The 26,726-nt window shown below is 37.2% G+C and overlaps 1 protein-coding gene across 1 annotated transcript; it reads left to right on the top strand.

The window, feature by feature from the left end:
• The first annotated feature begins 620 nt into the window (after nt 1-620).
• Nucleotides 621-26,544, top strand: ZNF782 (zinc finger protein 782). Its single transcript, XM_017547150.2, has 4 exons — nt 621-1,055; nt 3,155-3,212; nt 18,435-18,536; nt 22,960-26,544. Exon 4 carries the CDS (start codon nt 23,112-23,114, stop codon nt 24,825-24,827), a length of 1,716 nt encoding a protein of 571 aa, XP_017402639.1. The 5' UTR covers nt 621-1,055; nt 3,155-3,212; nt 18,435-18,536; nt 22,960-23,111; the 3' UTR covers nt 24,828-26,544.
• Nucleotides 26,545-26,726: the final 182 nt, after the last annotated feature.

Genomic DNA, 26,726 nt, shown 5'->3' with positions numbered 1-26,726 from the left:
CTTAGAACCCTCACGCCCGGGGGCGCCGGGACAGGGCTCACAGGTCAGTGGATAAGAGAGCTGTAAAGAGAAAAGGTGGAGGTTCCAAGTTGAAAATCCATAAAATTATAAAGTAAATTTAAAGTTATACCATTTCTTTCCCCCCACCCAGGGTTAATTCACTTTATTTTTCTTGTATAAAAACACTAATACTACAGTAGTGATTCCTTTTTTAAAAAATCAATTTTTCTACAAAATTCTTTTTTTTTTCACAGTTTACAAAAGCAATGGTACTTCTTTTTCAATATTTGCAATTCCCAATCCACATTCAACTTTCCAATTGCTTCTGAAAGTCTTATGAAAAAAAATGCGGGTTCAACTGGGAACCAATGGTGGGCTACTCTTTATAGTTGTCAGTAGCATTCGAGTTAACCTTTAACTTCTTCGTGCTCTTAGAGAGCCTGAACAGCAGACTCTTTAAAAGCTTTATCCTTGCGAGTTCCGAATCGCCGAAACGCGGAGTCACGTCGAAAGTGACCACACTGGCTTAAGGGAAATGTAGTCCTGAATGAGTTTGTTAGCCGCGCAGCACTCTGGGATGGGGCTATTGGGCCCCTTCTGCGCCTGTGCAGCCGGAGTCCCGCCTCCTCATTTGGGTTCCCGGGACTACCGGGAAGCGGTTTGGGAAGCTCAGGCGTCGGCTCGGAAATTATAGGGGGCGCAGCTGGGGCGGGAGCGTGGGACCAGCCTGGAGGGCAGCGTTTGTGCCCGGGAGCGGGAGGGGAATCGGGAAGTTTGTGGGATCCCTGCCCCCAGCGCCAGTGGATGCGACCCGGTGGGCCCTCGGCCGGGAAGGCCGGTGGAGGGGGACTCCGGCCGCGGGCTCCGGGGTGGCTGGGGCTGAGCGCAGGTCTGGAGCAGGTGCGCGGTGTTGGCCGCGGTGTGCGGGGCGGGAGCCTGGCGCGAGCGGTGGCGGGAGGGGAAAGCGCGTTTGTAACGTGGGCGGCAGTGTGCCCGAAATCCCCGGACCGTGGGTCTGCATCGGGACGTTGAGCTCGGGAGCTGGAAAAACCCGGGTAAGTGCCAGCTCTGTCAACTGGAAGCCGAGGCCAATGCAGGAACCTGGGTGAAAGTCAGGTTTCTCGTCTGAAAGTGAGGGTATTAATAATGAGTGCTTCATGGCGTTGGTTTAAAACTTAAATAAGTCACCGCCTGTAAAGCAAACAGCCGACTGTAGGCTATTAAGCCATGAGCGACTGCTGCTGTTACATTTAGAAAACACTTTCTTCTGTTCACTGGGTGCCTTATGTAAACCTCACAACCACGTCTGCATTAAATATACCGTAACAACCGAGGCTTAGGTCACAAGCTAGCAGTAAGGGAGCCGGGGTTCGAGGGCAGGTGTGACTTATTTCCCGTTTCAGGCGCTAATTCACACCTGCCTGAAACCAGCGTTGCAGCCTGCACTGCACTTAGCAGAGTGGCATGTCCCCAAATACTCAGGGAGTGGATGTAGATGGAATCTTACCATGTGTCAAAGGTGTTCCGAATTTCTGGCGTGTCTTCACATCTCTTGGATCAGACAAGGTTCCTGGCCCTTCTGCACTGTCGGGGTGTCTCTTTAAAGTCTGATATAATGAATTCTGAGAGTCAGGTTTTTGCCACTGAAATGGTTTCTCAAGTCAGGTCGCCGGTTCCTTGAACAAATAGTCCTTGCTAAGTGGGAAGCAGGGGCCTCTGTGAACAGTTTTACCTGGAGGAGAACGCCTCTCAGACCTAGACCCCTCTCCCGAGCTTCAGAGCAGCGGCAGAAGAGCCCACAAAGGAGCAGATCCTAGATTTGTATGGTCAGAGCAGTTCTTGATCCTTCTTCCCAGAATGAGCTACACTTTGTGGTGGAGCGTCCAGAAGCCACCACAGACTGCGTGACAGTGGGTGGTTTGGGCCAGCTTTGAGAAGAGCAAAGTGAGCTGGGTGGGGGCTAGGGACAGGCTGCTCAGGAAAGGCCACATCATTGCAGAGCTTGTGAGGGGAGGTCTGGGGTTAGGGGTAACTGGAGATTGTGTTTCCAGATCCCAAAATAGCCCCCAGTCCCTTTGTTCTCTGCTCTTTACGCATGCAGACTGCTGTTAACACATGTGACACTGGAGACTTTGTCCCTACCTCATAGAATCCCAGCATGATGATACATAAAGGGTTTTCTGTGGTTATCTGCTTCTGACTCTTTTGAAAGCTTTAAAGACATTGGGCATGAAAGGTTCGGTGAATTTCCAGGGACCCCTCGTTTGTGGCAGAGCCAGGAGGGTAACAGTTTCGTTCATTCTTCCACAGGTGAGTCACCAAAAGCACCTTATCCAAAGGGCCTTTTGAGAAATACATCCCAGTTAAAACAACTAAAACTGTTTGTCTTAAAGCATCTCATCTCTTTTTGACAAGACTTTCTGTGGATTGTCTATACCAAGGGTAAACAGTAAGAAAAATAGTTAAATGATGCACAACGAATATTTTTCTGCTTATTTTGTGTTTTGGAGACCAAGTGTTATCCTATTGTCCAAGCAAGAGTGCAGTGGCACAAACACGGCTCACTGCAGCCTCTGCCTCCTGGGCTCAATTGATCCTCCTGCCTCTGCTTCCCATGTGGCTGGAACCACAGGCGCATGCCGCCACACCTGGCTAACTTTTTTTTTTAAGTTTCTATTTTCTGTAGCGACAGGGTCAATACTGTGTTGCCCAGATTGGTCTTGAACTCCTGAGCTCAAGCCATCCTCCTCCTCTGGCCTCCCGAAGTGCTGGGGTTACGGGTGTGAACCATGGTGCCTGCTAAGTTAATTTTAATGAAAGAATAATGTCTTATCCTGTGGTGTACTTTAATTCAACTAATGCTCTCTTGTCTTTATTTCTTTGTGTGCATTAGAAGCACATGTGCATTATTGTTAATTGGGAAAAGTTCATGTTCACACAATAAAAAATAGCAGTTTAAGCCCCATGATTATTTCAGAGTTGTCATAGAGACAGTGCCACCCCTAAGTGGTGCTTCCCATGCCTTTTCAAGGCCTGAAGGGCCCTGTCACCTTCGGCATCTTGCTCCCCAACTGGATTGCTTAGATTTGGGGAGGTGAATCTAGGAGCTGTGATGTAGGCCAGACCGTGTGACTTCCTCTTTCTGTCCCTGCAGCTGAGGCTTCACAGTTCTCTACACTCTCCAAGAGTCACAGAAAATGAACACATTTCAGGTGAACACATTTCTTTATTCGTTCCCCATTTCTGTCGTAATGGATTTGTGAGGTTTAGATGGGTCCTTGCATTAAATGGAAAAGGAGAAATAGATCAAGTAGATCTTGGGGGAAAATATATACAGTTTTACTATGAACTCTGTTGTTTGCTGTCAGCTTTTGATAAATAACCTTTGTCAGGGTTAGTAGGTTCCCTCCAGTTACCAGTTTGCCAAGATTTCATGTTAGTCATGAATGCACATTGAATTACATTAAATACTTTCTGTATATCTGTTAGAATAAATCTATAGCTGTGTCCTATAATCTATAAATATTGTGAATAATGTAATGGATTTTGTAAAAGTAACTTGAATTCCTGTATAGACTGTAGTTTCTTATGAGTGTTGCTTCTTACATGTTTTCCCAGCACTTTTTTGGTAATAATTTAGGATTTTTATTTCTGTATTCACAAACTGGATTAAACTATACTTTCCTGTTTCCCTGTTCAATTATGGTATCATGGTTGTCTCATGAAAGGAAATGGGGCACTTTTTTCTTGTTTCTTCCTAATAATTTAGAAAAGTGAGAAAATTGTGTTGTATGTAGATTTTGTGAAACTCACCTATGAATTTGGACCTTGCAAAGACGTTTTGTGTGAAGATTTTGATTATTGAATAAATTTATTAGTTCGTTAATCAGCTTCTTATCGTAAGTGTATACTGGATTTGTACTTTCTCAATATAATTTTTGTCATTACATTTTCATAGAAAATTGTAATCATTTACTTTTTTTATTTTCTTTTTTTAGATTTAGTAAATGTTTATTGTTGGTTAATCATTATCAAACAAGATTTTTCTTTCTCAATATATGTTAAGTTATAAATGTACAGAGACAAGGTATAAACCAAAAGAAAAAATGAGATATTAAGATATTTTAAAAACCACCTTGCATACACAAATTATAAGATTTATTATAATTTTCATACACCTTTGCCGTCCTAGTGCTAATATACTTTAACACTGAAGATGCAACTTGCCTACTTACTTAGCACTTTACTTAGATATATTTATTAAGATGTAAAAGTTCGTAATGTATGTTTACTAAAACTAGAAAGACTCAATTTTAACATAAAATGTATTTGAAATTTTCAGCTAAGAATCTGAACATTTTACTTTACATTTTATTTCATATATTTTACTATCCCAGGGTCTAAGTCAAGACAGGCCTTAACTAAAATGAAACAGCAAGACTAAATAATCCTAGTAAAAGCTGTCTTTCCTTTATACTTAAAAACATTTCTTTAACATGTTTTGTTTCAACAGCTTTTGAGGTACAAGTGGTTTCTTGTTACACGGATGAATTATATAGTGGTGAATTCTGATAATTTAGTGCACCTATGGCCCAGCAAATAATGTACATTTTACATAGTAGGTAGTTTTTTATCCCTAGCACCTTTCCCTAGCCTCCCACCCTCCCCTTTCTTGGTCTCTAAAGTCCATTATGTCACTCTGTATGCCTTTGCATACTCATATCTTGGCTCCCACTTATAAGTGAGAATATACAGTTTGGTTTTCTACTCCTGTGTTACTTAGAATAACAGCTTCCAGCTCAATCCAAGTTGCTGCAAAAGACATTATTTCGTTCCTTTTTATGGCTGAGTAGTATTCCGTGGTGTATAGGTACCACATTTTCTTTATTCACTCAGTTGATGGGCACTTAGGTTGGTTCCACATCTTTGCAATTGTGAACTGTGTTGCTACAAACATGTGTGCTGGTTTGTTTTTCATTTATAATGAGTTCTTTTCCTTTGGGTAGATACCAGTAGTGGGATTGCTCAATCAAATGGTAGATCTACTTTTAGTTCCTTAAGGAATCTCCATACTATTTCCATAGAGGTTGTCCTAATTTACATTATTACCAGCATTGTGTAAGCATTCCCTTTCTTCACATCCATGCAAACATCTATTGTGTTTTGATTTTTTCATATAGGCCATTCTTGGAGGAATAAAGTGGTATCTCATTGTGGTTTTAATTTGCATTTCCCTGATTATTAGTGATGCTAGGCATTTTTTTCATATGTTTGTTGGACATTTGTATATCTTCTTTTGAGAAATGTCAATTCATGTCCTTTGCCCACTTTTTGATGGGATTTTTTTTCCAGCTGATTTGAGTTCCTTGTAAATTCTGGATACTTTGTCTGATGCCTAGTTTGTAAATATTTTCTCCCATTCTGTGGGTTGGCTGTTTACTCTGACGATTATTTATTTTGCTGTGTAGAAGCTTTTTAGTTTAATTAGGTCCAGTTAATTTATTTTTGTTTTTCTTGCATTTGCTTTTGGGGTCTTAGTCATGAATTCTTGCCTAGGCTGAAGTGTAGAAGAGTTTTTCAAATGTTGTCTTTTAGAATTTCTATGGTTTCAAGTCACAGACTTAAGTCTTTGATCCATCTTGAGTTGATATTTCTATTAAGTAAGAGATAGGGATCTGGTTTCATTCTTCTACGTGTGGCTTTCCACTTTTACCAGCACCACTTATTAAATAGGTCAGAGGTCCTCAATCCATGAGGCCACTGACTGGTACCGGTCTGTGGTCTGCTAGGAAATGAACAGCACAGCAGGAGGTGAGCAGCAGGCTAGCAAGCATTACCACCTGAGCTCTGCCTTCTGTCAGATCAGTGGCATCAGATTCTCATAGGAGAGGGAACCCTATTGTGAACTGCACATGCAAGGGATCTAGGTTGTGTGCTACTTAAGAGAATCTAATGCCTGAATCTAACTAATGATCTGAAGTCAATCAGTTTAATCTTGAAACCATGTACATACCACCCCTCCTCCAGCTGCTGGTCCATGGAAAAGTTGTCTTCCAGGAAACCAGTTCCTGGTGCCAAAAAAGTTTGGGATTGCAGAAATAGGGTGTCCATTCCCCTGTTTATGTTTTTGTGTGCTTTGTCAAAGGTCAGTTGACTCTACATATTTGGCTTTATTTCTGGGTTCTCTATTCTGTTCCATTGGTCTATGTGCCTGCCTTTATACCAGTACCGTACTGTTTTGGAAATTATAGCCAGCCTTGTACTATAATTTGAAGTCTTGTGATGCCTTCAGATTTGTTCTTTTTGCTCAGGATTGCTTTGGCTATTTTGGCTCTTTTTTGTTCTGTTTGAATTTTACGATATTTTTTTCTAATTCTGTAAAAGATGTTGGTATTTTGATGAGAATTGCATTGAATTTGTAGATTGCTTTGGGTAGAATGGTTATTTTCACAATATTGATTCATCCAATCTATGAGCATAGGTTGTGTTGCATTTGTTTGTGTCATCTGTGATTTCTTTCATCACTGTTTTGTAGTTCTTGTAGAGGTCTTTCACCTCCTTGGTTAAGTATATTCTTACGTTTTTTTGTTTGGTTGGTTTGTTTTTGTGGCTGTTGTAAAATAAATTGAGCTCTTGATTTGATTCTCAGCTTGGTTGTTGTTGATATAGCATTATTACTGATGTCTTTACATTGATTTTGTATCTTGAGACTACTGAATTCATTTGTCAAATCTAGGAGTCTTTTGGAGGAGTCTTGGATTTTCTATGATGATATCGTCTGCAAACGGTAGTAGTTTGACTTTTTCCTTTCCAATTTGGTTGCCCTACTCCTGCTTGCTTTTGGTTTCCATTTACATGGAATATTTTTTTCTACCTCTTACCTTGAGTTTATGTGAATGCTTTCATATTAGGTGAGTCTGTTGAAGAGAGCAGATACTTTTTTTAAAAATCTATTCTGCAGCTACTCAGGAGACTGAGGCAGGAGAATTGCCTGAACCCAGGAGGCGGAGGTTGCAGTGAGCCAAGATCGGGCCATTTTACTCCAGCCTGGGTAACAAGAGCGAAACTCTGTCTNAAAAAAAAAAAAAATCTATTCTGCTATTCTCTATCTTTTAAGTGAAGCATTTAGGCCATTTATATTCAATGTTAATATTGAGATGTGAGGTACTCTTCTCTTCATCATGTTGTTACCTAGTTTGTCTTTTTTCCATTGAGTTATTGATTTACAGGTCCTGTGAGTTTTAAGCTTTCAAGAGTTCTATTTTTAAGAACCTTTGTTTTAAGGTTTAGAGCTCTTAGCATTTCTTATAGTGCTGGTTTGGTAGCAACAAATTTCCTCAGCATTTGTTTGTCTGAAAATGACTTTATTTCCCCTTATTTTATGAAACTTAGTTTTGCTTGATACAGAATTCTTGGCTGACAGTTACTCTGTTTAAGAAGGTAGAAGATGGGACCCCCCCCAATCTCTCTGGTTTGTAGGGTTTCTGCTGAGAAGTCTGCTGTTAGTCTAATAAGTTTGCCTTTACAGGTTATCTGATGCTTTTATCTTAGTGCTCTTAGAATTCTTTCCTTCCTGTTGGCTTGAGACAGCCTGATGACTATATGCTTTGGTGAAGATCTTTTTGCATTGGATTTTCCAATAGTTGTTTGACATTCTTGGATTGAGATATGTAAATATCTAGCCAGGTCAGTGAAGTTTTCCTCAATTATTTCCTCAAATAAGTTTTCCAGACTTTTTGTCTTCTCCCTCAGAAACATCAATTATTCTTGTTTGGCCATTTTACATAATTTCATATTTCTTGGAGACTTCGTTCATTTTTTAAACTCTTTCATCTGAGCTTTTAAATCTTTTTTGTGTTATGTATCATGCCACATTTCTGTGTACAGCTGCATGAGATAATAACAGATTTTGATTCCTGTAAAGATTCACTTCCCATTATTTATCTCTTATGCTTTGCTTTAATATAGATCATCTCTTAATTTTGGTCTTTTGTTTTGCTGCTAAGTCCACTCTCCATATAGCACAATTGTTCCTAACTGAGGGTGATTTTGTCCCCCAGAAGACATTTGACAATGTTTGGAGCTATTTTTGATTGTCACAACTGCGGATTGCTTCTGACATCTAATGGGTAAAAGACAGGGATACTGCTAAAATGCTCAGGATAGTTCTTCACAAAAAAACATTATCTAGTCCACTGTATAAGTAGTACTAGTACCAAGCTAAAGAAACCCTGTTCTAGAGCATTGCTCCTGAAATATAAATCTGGTTGTGTAGAAACCTCTCAGGTTATACGTATCTCTCCATGGGCACCCCATTACCTCAGCAGAGACCTGTAGGTTGGAATGCATGCTCCACAAAGTGCTCAGCACAATCCGTTGGTATATGGGAAATGTATACAGGAATCCTATTTATAATAATTTTACCTAAAAAGGCACTAAGCTTCCTCAGTATACTAAGTGACAATGTGTTTAATTTTAAAATAAATACAAATTAGAACATGAGAACAAATATTTGTGCTGCTAATTATGTATTTCAAAAGCATAAGGCAGAATCAGAGCCATGATAGGAATCCCTTATACCATTTTATTTTAAATTCTCAACAGTTAAACATAGTGAGTTAGTTAACGAAAACGTTTTCCTTTCCCTAATTCTGAACACTCAGATTAATCAGAAATGTGCTGTTACAGGCATCAGTGTCATTCAAGGACGTGACTGTGGAATTCACCCAGGAGGAGTGGCAGCACATGGGCCCTGTTGAGAGGACCCTGTACAGAGATGTGATGCTAGAGAACTACAGCCACCTCATCTCAGTGGGTGAGCACAGCTTACCATGGGGCTCCCTCCAGAGTGCAGTTCTGTTTCTCCTCTCTCTCTCTCCATACCATACCATGTGACTCCCTCTACAGTGCAATTCTGGTTTTCCTTTTTTATGTTAGTCACTTTTATTGAGGTGTATTTAACAGAAAATAAAATTCAGCAACTTTCACTGTACAAATCAGTGAGTTTTGAAAAAATATATACAGTTGATGACCACAATCCAAGTAATGGTTTGGAAGGTTTTTATCACCCCCAAAAGACTCTTTGAAGCCCTTTGCAGTGAGTTCCCTCCCTCCCTCCCTTCACAACCCTTGGCAACTACTAGTCTGCTTTCTATTGGAATAATTTTGCTTTTTCTCAAATTTCATATAAATGGAATCATAAATCATATACTCCCTTTTGTCTGGCTTTTCTTTAGCATAATTCTTTTGAGACTCATGCACATGTGTGTATAAATGGTTTATTTTATCCTAAGTATTGCTCCTTTGTGGGCATATACTGTAATTTGTTACCCCTTGTCAGTTGGTAAACGTATTTTTTTTTTCCCAGTTGGGGCTTTTATAAATAAAGTTGCTGTGAACTTTCACAACAAGTCTTTGTGTCAACATATGTTTTCATTTTTCTTGTGTAAGTAACTAGGAGTGGGCTTGCCAGGTCTTCTGATAAGTTTATTTGTCTATAACTTTATAAGAAAATTCCAAGTATTTTCCGACTAGCTCCACAGTTTTTCATTTTCATGAATAATGTCTGTGAGTTCTCATTACTCTTTGGTCACCATTATTTGGAAAATCTTATTGTTTTTAACAATTCTAGTTGGGTTTTAATTTGCATTTTCCTAATGACTGACAGCATTGAACCTCTTTTTATGTGCTTTTTAGCTACTCATAAATCTTCTTTAAGTGACCAATCAAATCCTTAGATCATTTTTGTTTCATTTAGTTTTTAATATTATTGTTTGTTTAGTTGAAGACGTTCAGACCTTTATTAGATGTGTGTTTTACAGACTTTTTCTTGCTATCTCTGGGTTCCCTTTTTAAAGAGAAAATCTTTTCCGTTTTTAATTTTTACATATATTTTAAGCATTCTTATTTGTATTGAAATAATTAGATTTATGGGAATTAGCAAAAATTGTATCCTCACCTTAGTTTCCTCCAAAGGTTACATGTGATATAACTATAACTATATTATAGTTATAATTATATAACTATAATACAGTATCAACACCAGTAAATAGACACTGGTACAATGTGCCATTTTATCACATGTGGAGATTTAAGGTAACCACTACAGTTATGATACAGAACTGTTATATCACCACAAAGGTCTCTTTGGTGCTATCCATTTATAGTCACACCCATACCCTCTCCCACATTGTCCTTAATCTCTGCTGACTAATATGCTAGCTCTATAGTTTTGTCATTTTGAGACTGTTATGTAAATGGAATCATATACTATTTGATGTGTTGAGACTGGCATTGTCACTCAGAAAAATGGTCTTGAGATCCAGGTTGTAGTGTATCCATAGTTCATTCCTTTTATTGCTACGTAGTATTTCACTATATGAATGTCATTGATTAGCCATTGACCTATTGAAGGACGTTTTGGTTGGTTCCAGTTTGGGGCTGTTATAAAGTTGATGTGGACACTCATATTCAGATTTTTTTGTGAACATAAGCTTTTCTTTTCTGGGATAAGTACCAAGGAGTCTGATTGTTGGATTGTATGGTAAGTTATATTTTATTCTTTAAGAAAGTACCAGACTATTTCCCAGAGTTGCTGTACCATTTTGTATTTCCACCACAATGTGTGAGGGACCCAGTTATTCCCTATCCTTTCTGGTACTAGGCATTGTTGCTATTTTATGTATTAGTGGTTGAATAGGCAGTGACATCTCCTAACGGTCCTAATTTGTATTTCTCTAATGGCTGCTGATTATCATCTTTTCATTTGTTCATATGCCATCTATATATTCTTAGACAGTAAAATGTCTATTCATGGCTTCTGTTCATGTTTTAATTGGAAGTTTGTGTATTTTACCATTGACTTTTGAGAATTTAGATAGTCTAGATGTGAGTTCTTTGTCAGAAGATGTGTGGTTTGTACATTTTTATACCAGTCTGTAGCACTGTCTTTTCATCCTCTTCGTTGAGTGTTTTGTAGAGCATACGTTTTTAATTTTGATGAAGTCCAATTTATCAGTTTTGTAAAAATGTTGTCGTTTCTAAGAACTCTTCACCAAGTCTTTGGGCCAAGGATTTTCTCCTATTTTTAAAAATTGTATAATATATTCTACATTTAAATTATGGTACATTTTGAGTTAAGTTTTGTATAGGGCATGAAGTTTAAGGTTTTTTTTGCCTATGGATATCCATTTGCTCTATGCAGCACCATTACCCTTCATTGAACAGCTTTTTCACCTGTCTCAAAAATCAGTTGGCTGTACTTATATGAAACTATTATATTCCCACATTATATTTCTTTTTCAATATTGTTTGAGCTATTCTAGTTAGTTTGCCCTTGCATATACATACTGTAATAATTTCATTATGTGAAAATCTTACTGGGTGTTTGACAGGAATTAAGGCTGTAAGTTACCAATTTTGTGACAGTTAACATCTTTACTGTTTTGAGTCTTATAATTCATAAACACAATATATTTCTCCATTTACTTAGATCTTGATTTCTTGCTTCAGTGTTTTGTAGTTTTCAGTATAAAAGTCCTGTGCATGTTAGATTTAGAAGTCAGCATTTCATTTGGTTGAGTAATTGTTAATGGCATTGTGTTTTAAATTTCTGTTTGCATAAATGTTGCTGGTTTATAGAAATGTAATTGATTTTTGTATGTTTGTTCTTTTATGCTGAGATCTTGCTGAACTTTCTAGGAAGGTTTTTGTAGATTCCTTGGGTTTTTTTTTTAACATAAGGTATCATGTTGTCTATGTATAGGGTCATTTTACTATCTTCCTTTCTAATCTGCATGCTTTTTATTTCCTTTTCTTGCTGTATTACACTGGCCAGGACTTCTAGCACTGTGGAGAATAAGAGTGGTAGGAGTAGTCATCCTTGCCTTATTCACAACCTTAAGGGGAAAGCATCTAGTCTTTCACCAAATGATCTTAGCAGCTCCTTTGTGGATATTCGTCATCAAATGGAGGAACTCATACTGTATTCCTAGTTTTCAGGGAATACTGATTACGAATGGATATTGAATCTTATCAATTACTTTTTATGTATCTACTGTGATTACATGGTTTTTCTTCGTTACTACATTAATGTGGAATAGTTGTTAAATGTTGAAACAGCCTTGCATACTTGGAATAAACCTTACTTGGTAATGTCATAGAATTCTTTTTATTTGTTGTTTGATTCTATACGCTAATACTTTGTTAGGTAGTTTTGCACTTATGAGGGAAATCAGTCTGTAGTTTTGTACTACCTTTGTCTAGTTTTCATATCAGGATAAGTCTGGCCTCATAAAATTGATTGAAAAGTGTTCCTTCTGATCTTCTGTAAGAGATTGTATAGAAGTGGTGTTTATTCTTCATTAAATGTTTGGTAGAGTTATCTGATGAAACCATCTGGGCCTAGAAACATTTTTGGGGGGAGTTTTACAAATCAATTCCTTTAAGTCATGTATATGGGTACTCAAATTATTTCTATTGGGTGAACTGTGGTATTTTTGCTTTTCTAACAATTAGTACATTTAATCTAATTTATCTATTAGTACATTTATCTAAGTTGTCAGCTTTATATGTGTAAAGATATTCAGACCATTCCATTATTATCATTTTGATGTCTTGAGGATCTGTTTTTATAGACCTGTTTTCTTCTTTATATTGATCATTTCTGTCTTCTTGCTCTTTGATTTTTTTGTTCGCTCTTCCTGGAAGTTTTACAATGTTACTGCTCTTTTCAGTCAACCAGATTTTTCTCTCATTGATTTTTCTCTTTTTTTTTTAAATTTAATTAATTTCTACTTTCTACTTTTGCTTATGTTATTGTGCTCTTCTTTGTCTAGTCTTTTATTGTGAGATCATGGACTATTAATTTGAGACTTTTCCTCTTTTCTAATGTACACATTTAGTGCCATTAAAAACTCAGCACTTCTTTAACTGTATCATACAAATTGCATATCAGGTTACTAAGACATGTCTCTTATTTATGTCTTCTAATATTTCTTCCTCTTTGAACACTCATACAGTATGAGACTCTGAAGAAATGCAATTAAAACTTGACAACTAGTTAATATCCCCTATTTGATAAACACCAGTGCAGTTTTCAAGTTATTTAATAGCACAGTCTCAATTTTCATAGGGTAATTTGAAGAGTTTCTGAAGTCAAGAAAACATTTGTATTTAAAAAAATTGTGATAGTTTTTGAAGCTGGGTAAAGGATATATGAGGGGAGGGGTTTACTGAATTTGCTTTTTAAAAGAAAATTTTCAAATTCAAAGAAAGTGGTAAGTGGTGCTTGAGAAGAGCTCTAAGGAAGTCTAAGTATAAGCTAAATAAGGAAATGTAAACATTCTAAGCATAGAGAAGTACAAGCACAGAGACCCCTGGTGGTAGAAGAGAAGATAGTGAGTACAGAGTCCTAAAAAAAGAACTAGTACACCTGGAACAAAGAAAGCAAGAAGGAATATGGTACAAGATGTGGAAGTGGACCAAGTGAATATATATTATTGAATCTACAAAGAGCTGAACCAAATTTACAAGAAAAAAAACAACACCATCAAAAAGTGGGTGAAGGATATGAACAGACACTTCTCAAAAGAAGACATTTATGCAGCCAACAAACATATGAAGAAAAGCTCATCATCACTGGTCATCAGAGAAATGCAAATGAAAACCACATTGAGATATCATCTCACACCAGTTAGAATGGTGATCATTAAAAAATCAGAAGACAACAGATACTGGAGAGGATGTGGAGAAATAGGAACACTTTTACACTGTTGGTGGGAGTTTAACTTAGTACAACTGTTGTGGAAGACAGTGTGGTGATTCCTCAAGGATCTAGAACTAGAAATTCCATTTGACCCAGCAATCCCATTACTGGGTATATACCCAAAGGATTATAAAACATTCAACTATAAAGACACATGCACACATGTGTTTATTATGGCACTGTTCACAATAGCAAAGACTTGGAACCAACCCAAATGCCCATCAAAGATAGACTGGATAAAGAAATTGTAGCACATATACACCATGGAATACTATGCAGCCATAAAAAGGATGAGTTCATGTCCTTTGCAGGGACATGGGTGAAGCTGGAAACCATCATTCTCAGCAAACTGACGCAAGAACAGAAAACCAAATGCCACATGTTCTCACTCATAGGTGAGTGTTGAACAATAACACATGGACACAGGGAGGGGAACATCACACACCACAGCCTGTTGTGGGATGGGGAGTCTAGGAGAGGGATAGGAAGGGGTGGGGTGATTGGGGAGGGCTAACATTAGGAGAAATACCTAATGTAGATGACGGGGATGGGTGTAGCAAACCACCATGGCACGTGTATACCTATGTAACAAACATGCACATCTGCACATGGACGCCAGAACTTAAAGTATAATACAATAATATAGATTGAGCCGGGCGCGGTGGCTCACGCCTGTAATCCCAGCACTGTGGGAGGCCGAGGCGGGTGGATCATGAGGTCAAGAGATCGAGACCATCCTGGTCAACACAGTGAAACCCTGTCTCTACTAAAAATACAAAAAATCAGCTGGGCATGGTGGCGCGTGCCTGTAATCCCAGCTACTCAGGAGGCTGAGGCAGGAGAATTGCCTGAACCCAGGAGGCGGAGGTTGCGGTGAGCTGAGATTGCGCCATTGCACTCCAGTCTGGGTAACAAGAGTGAAACTCCATCTCAAAAAAAAAAAAAATTATATATATATATATATAGATTGAAAGAGTTGGTTTTTAAAATTCACCTAAATATATGCCATCTACAAGAAATTCACTTTAAAAATTATAGGTAGATTGAAAGTAAAAGAATAGAAGGTATACCATGGAATATTACCATAAAAAAGTAGGATTGGTTATGTTAATATCAGAAAAAGTAGACTTCAGAGCACAGAAAATTAGAGGTAACAGAGAGATGTTACATGTCAGTCTTCTAAGAAGACAACAATTTTCTAAATGCTTCAGCATTCCAAAAGATACATCTTATGCAACTGTAGTACAATGTCAGCATCAGGAAGTTCACACTGGCCAACAGGTGTATAGTTCTGTGTTATTTATTGTATGTACAGATTGATGTAACCACAACTACAGTCAAGTAAACAGAACTATTCAGTCACCACAAAGAGCTTTGTCCTGCCCCTTTCTATAAAGTCACCCCAACTCCTTTTACTATCCCTTAACTCATGGCAATCACTAACATGGTAAGCTATCGTTTCTTCTAATACTTTTCAGCCCCGCCCACTTCTCCTCTCCTTCTGAAACGTCTATGACACAATTATTCGATATGTGTTATAGTCTCACAGATCTCTGTGGCTTTAGTCTGTTTTCTTTGTTCAGATTAGGTAGTTTCTACTCTTCTATATTAAAATTCATGGATTCATTCCTGTGTTCTTCACTCTGCTGTTGAACCCTTCCACTGAGTATTTAGTTATTTTTCAACTCTAAAATGCCTACGTCATATATCTTCTCTTTCTTTGCTGAGACTTTCTGTTTTTTCTTTCATGTTTCTTATTGTTTGTTTAAACTTTTATATAATGGCTTACTTAAAGTCTTTGTCAGCTACTTCTGTGCCATCTCAGTGTTGGCATCTATTGATGGTCTTCACTCAATAAGTAGAAGTTGTCTTAGATCTTGGTATGACAAGTGATTTTAGATTGAACCTATACATTTCGGAAGTTATAATATCTGTGTCTTATTTAAATCTTTTCATGTAGCAGGCATTCTCTGACACCACTGTGGCAGCGAGGGGTGGGTTGCTGTCTTATTGTTAAAAGTTGGGCTGAAAATCCAAGTTTCCTACTCAGCCTCTGTTGGCACCTGGAGGAGGGGGCGACTGTCATTACTGCTGAATGGTAGTGGCAGTTCAGGATCCCCATTGGGCCTTCACTGATAACACCCTGCATCAAAAGGGCCTCATTACTGCTCCCCATGGGGCTTCTACTGACACTGTGGGGCAGGGGACCTTGTCACTCCCTGGCTTGGAGACATGTCTCAGGCCCCAGTCAGCCCTCTCTGACATGAACCCTAGTGGAGTAAGGGAGCCTTCTTACAGCCTGGTGAGCACAGACACTTGAGTTCCCCACGTGGCCTTTCATGGCAGCAGTAGAGGTGGAGAACGTATTTTTTATTTTGTGTTTGGCTGAAATAAGAACAGTTATTGTCTAAAGGTTTTCAGTCTTCGTAGGCTGCCTCTTTCCTGAACCTCTGGCTTGAGAGCACAAGCTTTGGGTTTGATGTTTTGCTTTTTCACCTTCACATTCATGTTGCTTGTTGCCAGCTTCTCCAGCTTCTACTTTGGAATATATGAGGCCAAAGAGAAGATGCAGGGAACCCATCATTGTCATTTCTTGAGTCCTAAGGTCCCTGAACAATCTGCTGTCTTCTCTCTACCTTTCAGTATGTTTTTAAATCTATAATAGCTATAGTTTTTAGCTATACTTACCAGAAAGGCTAGGAGAAAGTACCTCTACTCCATATTTCTAATAGAACATGGCCTTTTCATTTTAAATTTTTGGCTGTTTGAAAATTGTTTTACTATTATTGATTTCTAATTTAATTCCTATTTGAAGAGCAACATTTTAAAATCATTTTAAAGTTTATTTAAACTCATTTCAGGGCCCATTGTATTATTTATCTTGGTTAAATGTTCCATATGTATTTGAAAATAGTATGTTTTCCTTTTGGATCAATGTTCTATAAATGGAGGTCGTGTTGGTTGATAATATTCTTTCTGTACTCCTTATTTGTAATCTACTTCTATAAATTATTGAGAAAAGAGTTTTACTGTCCAGCTACTATTTTGGATTTGGTTATTCTTCCAGTTCCATCAGGGTTTGCTTTATGTATTTTGAAGTAATATGAGATGGAAAAACATTTGTGATTGTTATATCCTCTTGGTTAATTATTCCCTTTATCATTATGCATAATTTATTTTTATGTGTGTTACTTATATAAAACCCATAATAAATAACATCATTTAAAAAGATAACTTGAAAGATAATGTACTATTTAAAGAAAAGAATTCCAAGAATGAGAAAAGTGTATTTTATTTTCATCCTCTTTTTTTCAGTTTATGGTTCTCTTTATCTCTAAACTTTTCATATAAATCAAAAATTTCCATAGTACTATTTTTCTTCTATCTGGAAAATTAAAATTTCTTGTAATACACATCAGTTGCTGATACATTGTTTCAGCTTTTTTTTTTTTTTAATCTGAAACATCTTCCCTTTGCTAAGTATAGAATTTTAGGTTGGTTTTGTTTTGTCTTTTAGTGCTTTAAGTGTCACTTCATTGTTTTCCAAACTGTAAAAATTCTAACAAGAAGTCAGTTTTAATTCTTTTTGTTCTTCTGCACGTCTTTTTCTGTCTGCATAAAATTTACTTTTTTCAGCAGTTTTTGGCAATTTGATCATAATGTACATTTGATGTGATTTTCTTTATGTTTCTTCTTGGCATTTATTTAGTTTCTTGGATTTAACAGTGTATACACATGACTAAAATTGGAAAATTTTGGCCACTGTTTCTTCAACATTTTTCCTCCTTTTCCTTTTTTTCTTCTGGAATGCTGATTACACATATATTAGACTACACATTTATTCAACCACAGGTCACAGATAACTCTGTTTATTATTTTCCAGTCTCTCTATGTGTTGCCCAGGCTGGTCTTGAACTCCCAGCCTCAGGCAATCCTCCTGACTCACCATCTGCATTGCCTCTTGGCTAAAACCTAATTACCATTTTTTATATTTTGTATGGTTTTTTAGAGATATGTTATGGAGCAGTAAATCAGTTCCTTTTACCCTATTATGGCCATATGTGGAAGTCCTCATGAAATCTCTTCCTTGACACCCAAGACATTGGCCATTTTCGAATTTTATATGTTATTTAGATCTGCAGTTTAGGAGTTCAGGGAGATTGATCATTTATGAGAATAAGAAAATGTTTTTTGGCCAGGTGCAGTGGCTCATCCCACCGCACTTTGGGAGGCCAGGGTGAGAGGATTGCTTGAGGCCAGGAGTTCGGACTAGCCTAGATAATATAGTAAGACTCCGTCTTTACAAAAAAAAAAAAAAAAAATTAGCCAGGTATAGTGGTGTACACCTGTAGTCCCAGCTACTCAGGAGGCTGAAGCAGGAGGATTACTTGACCCCAGGAGTTTGAGGCTGCAGTGAGCCATGGTCACACCACTGCACTTCAGACTGAGTGACATAGAGACCCTGTATCTAAAAAAGAAAAGAAAAAGTAAGAAAATAAAGAAAATGTTTTTTGTTGTTATTTCCCCAAAGAAGGTCCAGTGAGCACCCTTAATATGCCTAGCTGAATTTGCATAGCTTTTGTGTAGACAAAAGTTGTAGCTTTTTCACATTCAGAAACAGTAGGACCTATGCAAGTAATGCAATTGATAAATTATCTCCCATTTATAGGATACTGCTTTACAAAACCAGAACTGATCTTCACGTTGGAGCAAGGAGAAGATCCATGGTTATTAGAGAAAGAGAAAGGATTTCTAAGCAGGACCTCCCCAGGTGAGTTATTGAATTCAATGATCAGAAGGTTCATTGATTCACTAAGAGGACTCAAACAATTCAGCATATAGTCATAATAATAGTTAAAATTTATACAGTGAAAAGATACAAAGAAAAATCAGCAAAGATAAAAGGTACATGGGGCAAAGTTCATAGGAAACAAACAAGTTTCTGAGAGTTCATACAGTTCCCCAAGCACACTTCCCTAAGCAGTGAATTCTGAAAACACATGTGAAATGTTTTCTCCCCAGAATTGGTGCCCAGGGTTTTTACTGTGGGCTAACCATGTAGACACCCTCTGTCTAGCATGTACCAAAATTCCAGATTTTGAGATGGAAAACCGCTGTTCTCTATCGTATTATTTGTACAGGACTAGCACAGTGAGCTCCCCAGCAGTTATGGGAATCTTGTTTCTAGATGCCAGCTAAGGGCAAATCTTTGAAGAAAGCCTTTCTAAGAATAGCCGTCTCAGGCCTGCTGTATCAACTCCTGTGTACACAAAAGCTATGCAAATCCCTGGCATAACATAGAGTAAGATAAACATATTTGCCATATCAACTAGTGTAAGTGGAATAAATTCACCTACTAAGAGAAAATGCTATTAGATTTTGTTAAAGAGGTACATTTAAAAAATAATTTGTTAAGTTCAAAATATGGTTATGAATTGCTAAGGCAATAAACTAATTTAGTGTTTATTTGCTTTAAATTCCTACTTATATAACATAATCTTGGAATACTTTATCCTATACTGTAGCTCTTCTTTTTATAAACTCAATAGCTAGCTAACACTAAAGTTAAATTCAGGCCAGAAAACAGAGAAGAGAAGCAGCATTTGGTAATGCTAAAGTAGACAGTTTTAAAAGGGCATTTTTAAAGTAGACAATTTTAAAATATATTTAAGGGTTTTGAATATTTGTGCACTAAATTATCAGGTTTCATAAAACAACTGCAAGTGTTCTGAGGAAAAATGGAAACATATTAGGTAGCATAGTCTTTAATTACCTCTTTGATTTCATACCAGAGCCAGTGGATCACAGCTAAGATCCTAGACTAGTGCTCAGCAAACGAGGACAAAGGTGAGATTCTACCTGCTGCCTGTTTTGGCCAGGAAAGATGTATCTAGAACACAGCCATAGCTATTCATTTATGTGTTTATGTTACAAGACAGAACTGAGTAGTTGCAACAGAGACCACAGGATCAGTGCAGTGGAAGGCATTTACTCTCTGGCCCTTTATGGAAATATTTTACTGACTCCTGCACTAGAGGTTATAAATAACACATTTGATAAAAATGAATCTGTTGTGTCTTTCAAAACTCTACTCTGGAAACAAAGAATAAACCCCCTTTAAAATGATCGTGGGACATTGACAATATATAAAAATATTTCATGCAAATATCAATAAATTCCACAAAGTAAAAATATTATTGTCCAGTAAAACTATAAATTGCAAACAATATGAGAAGAATTAAAGTATCTCTATCTTAAAATCAGTACGGAATATATCTCTATATATCTTTAAAAACATATTTAATCAAAGAGTAAATGAAAATCAAAATTGTCCAATATCCAGAAAATTTCAAAGGTAAAAAACATGCATATTAGAACCTTTGGGATATAGATAAAGCAGTGCTTAGAAAAAACTTTTAGTCGGCCGGGTGCTGTGGCTCACGCCTATAATCCAAGCACTTTGAGAGGCCGAGGCGGGTGGATCACCAGAGGTCAGGAGTTCGAGACCAGCCTGGCCAACGTGGTGAAAACCGTGTCGAGAGAGAGAGAGAGAGAGAGAGAGAGAGAGGGAGAGAGAGGGGGAGAGAGAGAGAGAGAGAGAGAGAGAGGCAAAGATTTTAGTCTTATATACTTGTTTTTAAAAGTGAGAAAGTTTATGATGTAATGAAAATAAGACTACAGTAGTATAAATTTTAAAGCCAAAAGTGGTTCTTGGAATAAAAATAATTGATTAAAATAGATAATCTCAACTAGAAAAAGAGGGAAAGCACTATTACTCATTTAAAGTTTTGATTTGAATTCCTTCTTCTATGGTACAGTTTGGAATACTTTCGTGTATGCTTTATCTCAACCTTTGATAGATGTATTAAAACAAAGTGAAACACTGTGCCAGAGAGCACACAGTTATTGAATGAACTGCATTCCCACCTGGATTATAATCCACTATAAAGAATGGTTCTCTGCTTTGCTCTTCCATATATTGAGTCCATGCAATATAACATGTAAGTATTTTTAATAATATTGTGTATTAACCTCAAAGCCACTTGGGAGAGGTATTTCATATTGATTCATTCAAAAAACATGATCCCTAAATGCAAACACCCAAGTCAAATTTCTGAGACTTTTGAATAATCAGGTATAGGTTAGCATTGGGTCTGAGCACTTGTGTAGGAGAGGGGAGGTAATTTTGAGGCACACTGCTTTTTAAGAGTCACTGACTTCATTTACATTACAGAGTATAAAGTATATCAGAATGAAGCTTGTATTTTGGAAAAGAGAACAAAGCTGCTTAAAATAATTTTGCTATTGATTAAAAAGTGAACTATTATTTTACATGCAACCAAGAAAGAGAAAATGCCATTTAACTGTGCAGATGCTGTAAGTTTTAAAATGCTTCCTAATTTGAATCATGGTAACTTGCTTAAAAAATCACGTCAGATATATGAGTACTATCCATATATCCCTTGTTAAAATGAATAATATAGACAGTAACTACTTTCAGATTTGAAATAAATGTTCCTTATGTTTGTGGGAAGACACAAGAAGCCTTTTTTGTGAGTGTAGTTTGGGAAATGCTTTGCATTGCCTGAAGGGCATCTAGAGTCTACATAGGTCTAAGGCTAAAAAGCAAAGTGGTTCAGGGAAAGAATATAAGATTATTGCTGAAAATAATCGTATTATTATTTTAGAAAAATAGAAAAAAGCTATTTGTTGATGATATCCTGTCAAGACTAGAGCAGAAAAGACTGTGAGCTATTGCAATGAGAGCTAGAACATGTAATAAGCCTGTGGTTAATGTAAAATTTCCTTTTTCTGAATATCGCTCAGGGTACTAGGGCAGTGTATTTAAGGCCTTGGAATATTTTTAGCACAGGGCTGACATTTTTGCATGGAATGTGGGTAGCAGTAAGACAACAGCAGTCAAATATATACAAGAAATTTATGATAAATAAATATAAAGAATACTTGTGAAGTTTCTAAGCCCACGTTAAAATATATGATCCTTAAGGTTCTCACAGTCAGTAAAAACTAGCAATGTTAAAAAGTAGATGGAAAGCAGAATTAAGGATTAGACAAAAGCAAGACTTGTTTGGGGAAAGTGAGTGAGCAAATTGAAAAGACAAAAGTTAAGATTTGAGGATCCAAAAAGATTCACTATTGGCTGGGTGTGGTGGCTCATGCCTGTAATCCTAGCATTTTGGGAGGCCACGACTGGCAGATCGCCTAAGGTCAGGAGTTTGAGACCAACCTGGCCAGCATGGCAAAACCCTGTCCCTACCAAAAATTAGCTGGGCGTGGTGGTACATGCCTGTAACCCCAGCTACTCAGGAGGCTGAGACAGGAGAATTGCTTGAGCCCAGAAGGCAGAGGTTGCAGTGAGCCGAGATCACACAACTATACTCCAGCCTGGGAGACAGAGTGAGACTCCATCTCAAAAAACAAAAAGAATTCAGTATTGAACAACCCTGATGTAATAAGCAAAGTCACCAGAGCTAGGGCAGAGCAGTGAATCCAATTTAGGTAGAAAAATGACTTTAATTCCCATCAGTTTCCACTTACACATTTGTGTTCCTTTGATGATACTACAGACAGAATTAAAATGTGGTCTATAGTACTATTTCTTTTAACGTGAGGAAATTGGTGCCATTATAAATTGATTTTGTGTTGATGTGTAGAATGGAACTGGAGTTCCAATGGACTATTGTAGGCTAATGATTATCCTACCATTGCAATTTATATTTCTTTAAGAATCTAGACTAGTGTTACTCCCTAAGGCAAACCCTGTCTCAGATAAAACCACGAATCCATTGATTTTTGTTGTTATTATCTACTTCGTGTTGGTAATCCTTTTTTTATTCATCCCGTTCTCTGATTTGCCTGTTCCCAGGATCCAGCGCTCTTACATACACACCGTTTTTAGTCATTTCATTCTTCTCTATTCAATTTTGAAATTCTGTTTTAAAATGCCAAATACATATGTATATTTGTTTCCCATTGCTTTTTCTACTACAAAAAGAAATTTTAAACTAAAAAGGGAATATAGGGAATGTGTACTTGAAATTACTTTATTGCTGGGAAACCGAGCCAGAAACTAAGGAATCAAATACATAATAGGGCACATATATAGATGTATATTCCATTTCATAAGAAATGTGTTCAATATCATAAAGTTTATTTAATTTTATCATTTTTAGAAGACTCCCAACCTGATGAAATCTCAGAGAAGAGTCAAGAAAAAGAAGGCAAACATTTGTGGCAAGTTTTATTCACCAATAAATTATTGACTACAGAGCAAGAAATTTCAGGAAAACCACATAATCAGGACATAAACATTTTTCCTGCCAGAATGATGCCTTGTAAATGTGACACTGTGGGGTCTGCTTACCAGGGTCTGAGCCCATTGGCCCCACACTGTCAATATTCAAAAGAAAAGGCTCATGAGCATAATGTATGTGACAAATGGCTCATCAATATTAAGGATGGCAGAACTAACACTCAAGAGAAATCCTTCACTTACAGTAAAATTGTGAAAACCCTCAATCATAAGGAGAAAGTTATTCAATATCAGATAATTCAGACTTTGGGGAAAGATTTTGAATATAATGAAAGTAGAAAAGCTTTTCTTGAAAAGGCTGCCCTTGTTACATCTAATAGTACCCACCATAAAGGAAAATCTTATAACGGCAATAAATTTGGGGAAAACAAATATGAGAAATCAACCTTTATTATTCCTCAGAACATTCATCAAGAGAAGAGTCACTATGAGTTTAAAGATACTGGAAATTGTTTCTGTAGGATCACTCACAAAACTGATACAGAAGGGAAACCTTTCAACCCAAAGTCACACATTAGAGAACATCATAGAATTCATAGAGGGATGAAACCCTTTGAATATGGAAAAAGTTTCAACCATCATTCAGCCCTCCCAGTGTATCAGAGAACTCATGCAACAGATAAATCATCTGATTATAACACATGTACAGAGACATTCAGCTACCAGTCAACTTTCAGTGTACATCAGAAAGCTCACATAAGGGCAAAACCCTATGAGTGTAATGAATGTGGAAAATCCTGCTCTATGAATTCACACTTAATTTGGCCTCAGAAAAGTCACACAGGGGAGAAACCCTATGAATGTCATGAATGTGGGAAAGCCTTCAGGGAGAAGTCACGCCTAAGAAAACATCAGAGAACTCACACAGGAGAGAAACCATATAAATGTGATGGATGTGAGAAAGCTTTCAGTGCAAAGTCAGGCCTAAGAATACACCAGAGAACCCACACAGGAGAGAAACCATTCAAATGTAATGAATGTGGGAAGTCCTTTAACTATAAGTCAATCCTCATAGTACATCAGAGAACTCACACAGGGGAGAAACCTTTTGAATGTAGTGAATGTGGGAAATCTTTCAGCCATATATCAGGCCTAAGGAATCATCGAAGAACTCACACAGGGGAAAGACCATATAAATGTGATGAATGTGGGAAAGCTTTCAAACTGAAATCAGGCTTAAGAAAACATCATAGAACACACACAGGGGAGAAGCCCTACAAATGTAATCAGTGTGGAAAAGCTTTTGGTCAGAAATCACAACTCAGAGGACATCATAGAATTCACACAGGGGAAAAACCCTATAAATGTAATCATTGTGGGGAAGCTTTCAGTCAAAAATCAAACCTCAGAGTCCATCACAGAACTCATACTGGGGAGAAACCTTATAAATGTGAGGAATGTGGAAAAACTTTCAGGCAGAAATCAAATCTCAGAGGGCATCAGAGAACTCACACTGGGGAGAAGCCCTATGAATGTAATGAATGTGGAAAAGCTTTCAGTGAGAAGTCAGTCCTAAGAAAACATCAGCGAACTCACACTGGGGAGAAACCATATAATTGTAATCAGTGTGGGGAAGCTTTCAGTCAGAAATCAAATCTCAGAGTACATCAGAGAACTCACACAGGGGAGAAACCCTATAAGTGTGATAAATGCAGGAAAACTTTCAGTCAAAAATCAAGCCTTAGAGAACATCAGAAAGCCCACTCGGGATTAAACAAGTGCATATAAAGAATATGAAAAAAAACTCTGAGCTGGAAATTAAACCTCACAGTACATAAATGAACCCACAGGAGAGAACTGTTAATGTAGTGAGCATTGCAATTTCCTCTACAATTTCAGCCTCCACCAAACATCAAAGAACTTAGGAGATAAATTGTTGAAATGTATTTTACATGGAAATTCTTTCAGCCAGAGCGCAATCATCCGTGGATGTTAGAGAGCTCACCCAGCAAAGAAACCCTATAAAGATAGTGAATATGGAAAATACTTTTGTGAACTCATTCCTCAGAAAACTCATGCTGCAGAAAAGCTCTGAGAAAGTAATAAAAATGTGAAAACTTTGTGCCAACGATCAAAACTCATTCGTAATCAAAGAAGTCACACAATGAGAAAAGCTAGAATATAATAAGTGTGTGATAAACTTTAGCCAGAAATCAGTACAGCAGAAAATACATACAGGATAGAGACCTCATAGTATATTAAGCAAGAAATGAAGATAATGGATGTGGGAAATTCTTCTGCCATGTCAACCCTCATTTTAACTTACACAGAGGTAATCCCTATATAATAACTATTGAAATGTTTACTAGTAATCATCTTCACTTCTCCCTCATGCCACATCTGGCCTAAATGCTCAACCACTCTATCATCTAAATGGGGTCATATTGTTACCCGCTAGTTGGTGGAATATGGAGGTCAATTACAGACAGGTCTTAAATACATCAGTCAAAGTGTCAATATTTTCTTCTATCCCTCATTAGAATGAAATGGAGGAAAACCTTGGGACTCAGGCTCTGACGATGGAAAACAAGATTGTAGGAATCAAGGTCAGAGAAGGACCCTGTGGCATGGAGTTTTCTCCTCCATGTACACAGTTGGACTTTTTGCAGTGAGGGAATAAATTTGTTCCCTCCTGAGCTTCTAAAGGTTTGGGTATACTTGATACTGACAGAAACTCAACAACACTCACATAATATAACATATGAGTATGATTTTTCGGGATATCTGAACTCAGTGTATGTCAGAAAAGTCACATAGGACAAACCTCCTACAGCATTCTGAATTACCATGGCTTCTATCTCCAAGTCTTCCACATCAGTCAGGTAATACCAGACGAAATCTGACATTTTAACAAATGGAGGAAATTCTTCACACACAGACACACAGTCACACATACATACCCAAAAATACCATTAAATATCTGATAATTTAGTTTTGAATGTGTAAAAGTTTTCAAAAATTATCATATTTTATATCAGAGCTTGTTACAAGGGGAAAATTATCAGTTTGAGAAAGGTAAGTAATAGCCTTTAGATATTGCTCTATGAGAACCGTTGTTTCATATATAATATCAAAACCTTTAATGAAGTAACATATTGATAGACATTCACTATCATAAAAAGCCTAAAACGAACAAGAAATAAACTGCATAAACTGAAAAGCAGCCTCGCAGATATGTGAATATTTTGTGAGTTATTGTTTATGTTCGTATATGTGCATGCTACTTACCGGGTATTTGTTTTATGTATCTTAGAACTCAACATTACTGTAAGAGAATTGTGTTGTTCTTGCTTTATAACTACTCTGACATCAGCTACAATTTGTCACATGAATATTAATAACCTTTTACAGAAAATATCTGATACCACATTCCCTTTCTCCTGCTGCCTTCTAACATGTCTGTCTAGTAAAGGCCATTGTTACTAAACTGCCTCTTTTCAAAGAAGCCAGTGTCACCAGTCAAGATTTATTCAAAATAAATCACAGATCCAAACAAAATCACCTAAAGTTCAAAATTTATGTTAGAAAACGAAAGAAACTGACTGGGTATGGTGGCTCACCTGTGTAATCCCAGCACTTCAGGAGGCCAAAGCAGGAGTTGAAGGCCATCCTGGACAATATAATGAG

The sequence above is a fragment of the Cebus imitator genome, unplaced genomic scaffold, assembly GCF_001604975.1.
Source record: "Cebus imitator isolate Cc_AM_T3 unplaced genomic scaffold, Cebus_imitator-1.0 Scaffold196, whole genome shotgun sequence".
Lineage (NCBI taxonomy): Eukaryota > Metazoa > Chordata > Mammalia > Primates > Cebidae > Cebus > Cebus imitator.
The sequence above is the reverse complement of the archived record's forward strand: the minus strand, read 5'-3'. Positions and strand labels throughout refer to the sequence as shown.